The following is a 7,060-nucleotide window of genomic DNA, read 5'->3' on the forward strand; positions in this document are numbered from 1 at the left end:
GGATGTTGGATGGAAGTAAGAAACCACTACCCCGCAATGACTCAGTGGCGGGGTGTTGCTGGGTCAGACTTGCTGGTCAACTCCAACCAGGAAGATTGTTGCGATCCGATCTGATATACAAATTATTGAAGAGTGTCGAAAAAGAAAAGGAGAAAGAATAGCATTCAGGAGAAGAGGAAGAACGACACAAAAAAGGTCAGGGAAGAGAATAAAATGTGCGGACAAATCAGCATCCAGGACTGGTCGGTCCCACTAGTATTTTAAGTAGAGTATCTATTGAATCCATTTATCCATTGAACCCTTGCTTTTCCCTATTGAACTGCTGGTTTCTTCTACCGTCAGGTGGTAGGAATATCGTGATATGGCTCAATCAACGTACGCGTATGCATATCTGGCAACGTCGTAGTGACTCCCCCTTAGGGGTGTCCTGTGGAGAGGCGCGAATGAGGATGAACTTCCACTCCACCTTTCTCAACACAGTAATGGAATTACCAGCGCGGTAAACGTGTTGGCGAGCCAGATGTATACATCCGTATGAGGGCAAGAACCCTCTCATTCTCTTCATGAGTGAAAGCCCGTGAATCCCGCAAATCCAAACTCCACCGGTATCCGACTCAGCCAGCCGCAAGAACCATCGCGACAACGTACTCCCCATCATGCGAGATGGACAGCTTCCCGATCCTGGCCGTCTCCCCGTCCAAATAGACAATCTCTGGCCGTCCACGGTCCGTGTCGCCCACCCGTACCATCACATCTTTCCACCCCAGACTCGACGCCCCATTCGGCGCGGCCTTGCGCGCGGCTTCCTTGGCAGCGAAGCGACCGGCGAGCCAGCGGGCCATCTCGGAGGTAATCTGAAATGGAGGTCGATCTGGGGGGTTTCGCTGGTCAACCGCGCGGAAAGACGGTGGTGGGAGGGCAAACCGGGTGCGAAAGTCGTGTTGTTCAGGCTCAGTGAGAATGCGCCGTGTGAAGCGGGCCAGGTAGTCTCCGCGATGGACGAGGCGCGTGATTCGCGGGAGATGAACGATATCCGTCCCGATATTCAGGGCAAGAGGGAAGGGAAGTGGCTTCATGGCGAATTATGACGAGTCCGGGGAGGTTTGCGCATCCTCCACCCGCAGGAGAACGGGATGAACGAGGTCAGGTGACTCCGCCTGCTCATTGGGAGCCCCGGTTTCGAGAACTATGACGGATGGAAGGCGCTTTTAGGTATCGTTCTTTACGGCAGCCAAGGTGTGTTGGAGATCTAGCTCGTCTACACTACTAGTACACAATGGACCCGGGAGGAGCCCGAATCGCCCTACGGAGCTAACCAACGAGGCACACAATACCCGAATCTTCGACCCTCATTGATTACCAGCATCGAAGAACAGAGCTTCATGCGGTGTATATATCTATATGTACAGATCACACATCTCGCTACTGGCACGAGCCGTCCAGCAGTCCGATACACCACCCGAGGCCCCGTCCCGATCCTCTCTTCCCGGTTTCTGATCACATAGTCGATACTCGTTGGATAATACATGGTCACAATTCGGGTGCTGGTAGTCTCGGGAGGGTCCTCGCTTCATTAGACCTCATTATTTCGAGACATTAATGGCTGCTCTTCTTCTCCTCCCCACTTCCATTCACTTGCTTCAGGAAGTCCCTGTGGTAGACAAAATAATTAGCCAGATCTCTAAGCTCGAGGGGAAGGCACTTCTGGATGGTAAGGTTGAGTGGTTTGGTGCTTGTTCTTCATCCTATCTGCCCTCACCCTGTACAAAGCCCAAGGCTTGTCTGCCGGATACCATTGTAGCCGGGGGGTTCGAGGAAAAGACCGGAAGCCGCAGAAGATGAGGACCAGGGGTGGGGAAGGCGGAGAGAGGAAGAGAGAACAGAACATACTGGATGAAAGTCTCCTCGTCTTTGGAAGAGGCCTGGATCGGAGGCGCGGCCTGCTTGGGCTTGGAGCCACCGCGGGTTGCGAGGTAGACACCGCCGAAGAGAGAGCCGAGAACACCCATGGCGAGCTAGTAGAGCAGTAGTGTCAGTGGAATTAACCTCCTCGTCGAAGTCGTCGGCGGCTCCGGTACGCGGCGAACAGAATTTGGACCAGGGGGATTAGCCGACGACGGGGGAAACGGGCACGTACCACATGGGAGCCGACTTGCTTGCCGGCGATCTGGTAGTAGACAACCATTATGATAAGGTGAAAGGAGAAGGAGAGATTGATTGATCGAGGGAATGGGGGAGTGATGCGAACTGAAAGCAATAGGGAAGTTTAGTTCACTCTCTCGGATGGCAGGAAGTTGAGCTGGAAGTTAGTGGTCTTGCCCTTATCGGGTTTAGCCCGGGCGGTGCGGGCAGTGGCTGAGTCAGCTTTTTTTTTGGAGGTGGGCATAACTCTTTATGATCATCATAGTTAAGTTAACTAACATCTTGCGTGTTAGTCATCATGCATTGCTTGCATTGCTGAGGTCGGGGATCACAGCGCCTCACATGATCCGTGTCCCCGTGTTCTCCGGAAGGCTCCGAGAATGACGTCGGAAGGGATCGGATGATGGAAGAACTATTATTTGTACACACTGTACTGTATAGAAAAACAACACTGGAATTCAACCTAATACAGAAGAGAGGAGACCATTGAAGAAAAGAAGAAGGAGGAAATTAAAGAAGAAGAGGAATAACAAGAATGAAAGACACGCACGTTTGATAATTCCAGGAGAGGTGATTGCCATACTGAGAGTACTCCATACATCCATACCTCGGGGCAGGGAAGGCTCATGAGCTGGTCGGCATTCTTGAGCGGGACTGACTTGCATAATAAATCTCATTCTCACTTTTCCCTCCCTTCGATCTGATCTTTCGGTCTTCACTTTTTTTCTTCTGTTTTTCCGTTAGCCTTCTCCTTTCGCTCTCCTTTCCAGAACAATTATCCGTAAGTGTTTCCCTTCCCCCATTCGCTGTTGTCTTTTCGCTAATTCATTATTGATGGACAATAGCCTCATTCTCATTATACACATCATCATGGTCTGGGGATCCAATCCGAAGCGCGACGACTCACCTGAAGAGCCCATCCCACGGGAGAAACTGCCTCCGCAGCTCCAGAAGTTGGTGGATCATGATGATGGGTTCTACGATGATATCTACTCGTCCTAGTATGTTCCCGAGGAACTTCGTCTCCCCTCCCCCACAATTGTTGTTATTTTGTTTCCCCGCAAATAAAAAACAGAAGGCAGGGAATTCTCTTTAGGCGTCACATTCCCGAATTTAATTGACCAAGATCATTTTATAAAAATAAAAAAGCTCGGTAGATTCAACCGACACTCCATACCGATACGCGGGATATGCCAATCGACTGCGCACCATCCTACTCTCCGCCCATCGTTATGTCGCCTATACCTCCGACATAGGTGAATCCTTCCGTCCCGTTGCACATCCGTATCTCGTCCGCTCCGCGTACGCCGTCTCCTGGACCTACTTGATCGGGGATGTTTTCCACGAGGGCTACAAGGCATACCTGCGCAATCGTCGCGTACTCGCCCCGCCCTGCGAGGCCTACAAGGACGCCAAGAATCTCTCCCAGGACCAAGTCGTCAAGGGCATGGCCACCGGGAATATTGGCGGCTCGTTACAGTCGTCCACGGGGGAATCGGACACCTTGGAGCCCTGGCCCACAACCCGCATCCCGCTCATCGAGGATTACCGCATGGTGATGGCCAAGCGCGCCGTGTTCCAGAGCGTGGCCAGTATGGGGCTGCCCGCATTGACCATCCATTCGGTGGTGAAATATTCCGGGAGAGCCTTGAAGGACTCCAAGAGTGTGTGGTTCCGCACCTGGGCGCCCATCGGAGTGAGTGCCTCCCCCCTCCCTGTCGTCCCTCCTCCACGGAACATCAAACTAACCGGTGCCCCAGCTCGGTCTCTCCGTCGTTCCCTTCCTCCCTTACATCTTTGACGAACCCGTTGACGAGGCGGTCGAATGGTCCTTCCGCACCGCAGTCCGTGCCTTTGCCGGTGAAGACGCCGTCCGCCCACTTCCCAATGGCCACACCACCGCTGAGGACGTCCCGCGGGAGAAGAAGGGGGACGTCACGATGGGCGCCGATAGTATCCACTCCTGGGAAGAATACCGGGAGGACCGACGGCGGGCGAAGGAGCAGCGAAAGAAAGAGCTCGAGCAACGAGGACAGAAGGGACCGTGGGCCTTGCTAGGGTTCGGAGGAAACGAGGAGTCGAAGAAAAAGACGGAGTAATGTGGTCGTCACCCTGTCCTTTCCTTACTTTTTGCTGCTACTTTGTTGCTTTCTATTTGACATGTATATACATACCTTTAGCGTCGTCGCGGACTCTTCCGTACGGGCTTGCTTTGAATTGGTCTGCGAGTCAGCCAGAGATCCTTTTCTGCACACCTCGGTGACATGCTCTCGTACATTTTTTCCTATCACGCCAGATGAACTGCTTGGTCAAGGTCCAGTCCTCCCGTACTCGAGCTTGACCGGGATTGCTTCACCCTACGTGCAGTGACGGAAACATGATGAAAAATCATTCAATCCACGCCAACGCATGGCTCATTTCGCTTTCTACTGGCACTATACATCTGTACATACGGACAACCAAAATAAACAATAAAAAGGAGAGAGAAAGAGAGAAGAAAGGAAAACGGGGCAGTGTAGGATAGTACGACATCACTCGTCAGATACCTTTTACCACCCAACCATTAACGGGAGGAAGAGGAGGTCCCAGGAAGAACACAGTGAACAGATGAAGAGAGACAGAGAAAAAAAAAAAAAAAAAAAAAAAAAAATAAGAGTCTTTACTGTAATAATGATTGGTGTGGCTTGAGGTCTTTCGCTCCGTGTCACCATAAAGGAGAGTAAGAAAAAAAAAAAAAAGAAAAAAGCCAAACATATGGGGAATAAAGAAGAAAAGATATGTATAACATAGAAAGACAAATGATATCCAAACTTGAAATACAGTTAAGAAGAGGAATGTGCAATACCTTCACCAAGGGTCAAAGGGATAAACACGTCAGTTCTCGCCTGATGACCTCCCAGGGCGTACTTTCTTCCTTTTTGCTGGTGGTTTGTTTCCCTTCTTTTCCCCCTCGGCCTCAAAAACCGGACCCTATCGTGTAAGGTACCAATTCCTAATTCCATCCCAGGGAGTTCTCCGCCATAACCGGGGCGCTGATCATCTGAGTACGGCCAGTGCCCCGGCTGTTGTGGCTACCACGGGACATCCGGCCTCCCGATCCGAATAGAGATCCAGCGCCGCGACCCTCACTCGTCTGTACCACGTTCGAGCTGGAACGTTGGTGCAATTGACGCTTCTTGCGGTAACGACGAGCGACCCAGAACATTCCAGCACCGTAGGCAGCGGCTCCCGCCACAACACCCACGCCAATGCCCACGGAGCTAGCGCGAGCGGACCCGCTGCTGCTGGCGCCCGCGTCGGAGTTGGGATCAGTCTCGTTAGCTCCATCACCGCTGCCGGGGTTCCCTTTGGACCCATTCGGGTTGGAATATCCACCGCTACCCGAGGACGATCCAGATTCACCTACAACAAGAGGGATCGAGGGGTCAATCATCGACATCAATGCCTTGGCGGAACTGTCAGTCTGCTGGTAGAGCTGCGAATTGGGATTGTTCAGCATCTTCCGCAGCGAGTCCACCTGGGCAGTGGGAATGTAGGCCATGGCCACGGTCGCGATGTAGCCAGTGCTCTGGGAGTTGTCGTAAGGCTGGATGGCCAACATGGACACCTGCTTTCGAAGGATCTTCAGGGCATTCTCGAGGGCGATCGGAATGTAGAGGAAGATCTGCGAGGATGAGAGAGGCGTTGTCGCCACGAAACTATAGCGAAGCTTGCCATTGAATCCCAACTGAATCAAGGTCGAGTCGGCCGGAGGTTCCACGGGGACATTCGCAGGCGAAATGGACCCAGGGAGCTGGCTCGGGGTGGACGACGTCGTCGCGGTGGGGTGGGTGGCCGTGTTTTGGGTCGTCGGACTCGGAGGCTCCACCAGAATAGTGGACGGGACCCAGTCATTTGACTCGCTCGTTGTGGTTGGCTCGGGAGTCGGGGTAATCTTGGTCGTCTCGGTCGACTTCTCCGTGGTGCTAGGCTGTTCCGTGCTGGTCGGAGTCGAAGTGGTCGATGCAATCGGCGTGGGCGTGTTCGTCGAGCTCGGGATGTTTTGGCTCGTGGGCACGTCTGTTGGCGTCGAGGAACTGATGAGTCGAGTGGACGACGAGCCACTAGAGCCAGTTAAACCGGTGGGAACAACGACACCACTGGTGGACATGGGAACGCCGGGACTAGTCAGCGGCGCGGACGGCCCGCGGGTGAAGGTTTGAGATCCGGTGGAACCTCCGGGGATGACAGGCGTAGAAGTGGAGAAGCCACTCGAGCTAGAGGCTCCTGGGATCACGCTGCTCGTGGGGATGCTACTGGGTTCAGGAGTGACTCCCACCGAGGTACCAGCGGATGGTGTGGGGGTGGCAGGCGGGATACTGATGGAGATGGTCGGTAAAAGACCGAAAGAGCTCGTGGGTTCCGAGGGATTTCCACTGCCGGAGGTAGCGGATCCCGGAGTACTCGACCCAGTCTGCGCCGTTGAAGTCTCAGAAGCATTAACGGTGCCAGTAGGGAGGAGTCCTGACAGCAGCCCACTACCCAACAGTCCAGAAGACGTCATAGCGGAGGGTGACGCAATTGGAGAGGACACCGCAGAGGACGTCGGGACAACCTCATTAGACGTGGGCTGGCCGGTCGACGAGTCTGAGAGGCTGGACAAGAGCCCAGTATCCAACAGTCCAGAGGATGTAGCGGCCGAGGGCGAAATGGCTGACGAAACAGGCGACTGGGTTGGGATAATCCCAGTTGACGTCGGTTGACCGATAGACGACGCTGGGGCGTTGGCTGTGCTCGAGCCGGGAAGGAGATCTGACACAAGGCCATTGACTAGTCCGGTGGACGACGCAGAGGGAGGCACGGCGGTGGAAGTGGGAATGCTCTCACTTGAGGTCAGCTGGTTCGCAGAGGACTCTGATACGCTGGCCGTGCTCGAGCC

At 53.7% G+C, this 7,060-nt stretch overlaps 4 protein-coding genes across 4 annotated transcripts in view; 1 reads left to right on the top strand and 3 right to left on the bottom strand.

The window, feature by feature from the left end:
- Nucleotides 1-614: 614 nt before the first annotated feature.
- On the bottom strand, nucleotides 615-1,076 carry BDW43DRAFT_313416 (holo-ACP synthase; the record flags this gene model as incomplete). The annotated part of the gene is made up of 1 exon (XM_032047591.1): nucleotides 615-1,076. One exon carries the CDS (start codon nucleotides 1,074-1,076, stop codon nucleotides 615-617), a length of 462 nt encoding a protein of 153 aa, XP_031897928.1.
- Nucleotides 1,077-1,596: 520 nt separating this feature from the next.
- BDW43DRAFT_313417 (ATP19 family protein) lies at nucleotides 1,597-2,185 on the bottom strand (the record flags this gene model as incomplete). Its single annotated transcript, XM_032047592.1, has 3 exons — nucleotides 1,597-1,651; nucleotides 1,891-2,015; nucleotides 2,138-2,185. 3 exons carry the CDS (start codon nucleotides 2,183-2,185, stop codon nucleotides 1,597-1,599), a joined length of 228 nt encoding a protein of 75 aa, XP_031897929.1.
- A 294-nt stretch (nucleotides 2,186-2,479) lies between these two features.
- Nucleotides 2,480-4,461, top strand: BDW43DRAFT_145762 (mitochondrial fission process 1 family protein). The gene is made up of 4 exons (XM_032038375.1): nucleotides 2,480-2,923; nucleotides 2,988-3,143; nucleotides 3,292-3,838; nucleotides 3,903-4,461. Exons 2-4 carry the CDS (start codon nucleotides 3,013-3,015, stop codon nucleotides 4,239-4,241), a joined length of 1,017 nt encoding a protein of 338 aa, XP_031897930.1. The 5' UTR covers nucleotides 2,480-2,923; nucleotides 2,988-3,012; the 3' UTR covers nucleotides 4,242-4,461.
- A 673-nt stretch (nucleotides 4,462-5,134) lies between these two features.
- BDW43DRAFT_301988 (putative mucin family signaling protein Msb2) overlaps nucleotides 5,135-7,060 on the bottom strand; it is a gene marked incomplete at both ends in the record, with an annotated part of 3,361 nt that continues 1,435 nt past the window's right edge. Inside the window, 2 exons of the mRNA XM_032045158.1 lie at nucleotides 5,135-5,232; nucleotides 5,272-6,933. Of these exons, the coding sequence (XP_031897931.1) occupies nucleotides 5,135-5,232; nucleotides 5,272-6,933 (1,760 nt within the window). The remainder of the gene's footprint in view (nucleotides 5,233-5,271; nucleotides 6,934-7,060) is intronic.

The sequence above is a fragment of the Aspergillus alliaceus genome, assembly GCF_009176365.1.
Source record: "Aspergillus alliaceus strain CBS 536.65 unplaced genomic scaffold BDW43scaffold_37, whole genome shotgun sequence".
NCBI lineage: Eukaryota > Fungi > Ascomycota > Eurotiomycetes > Eurotiales > Aspergillaceae > Aspergillus > Aspergillus alliaceus.

Bases quoted from the DNA above. Each gene is read 5' to 3' on its own strand.
- BDW43DRAFT_145762 (XM_032038375.1), top strand. From the start codon at position 3,013: ATGGTCTGGGGATCCAATCCGAAGCGCGACGACTCACCTGAAGAGCCC. The intron at 3,144-3,291 runs GTATGTTCCCGA...AAAATAAAAAAG, and splicing joins GATGATATCTACTCGTCCTA to CTCGGTAGATTCAACCGACA. The intron at 3,839-3,902 runs GTGAGTGCCTCC...CCGGTGCCCCAG, and splicing joins GCACCTGGGCGCCCATCGGA to CTCGGTCTCTCCGTCGTTCC.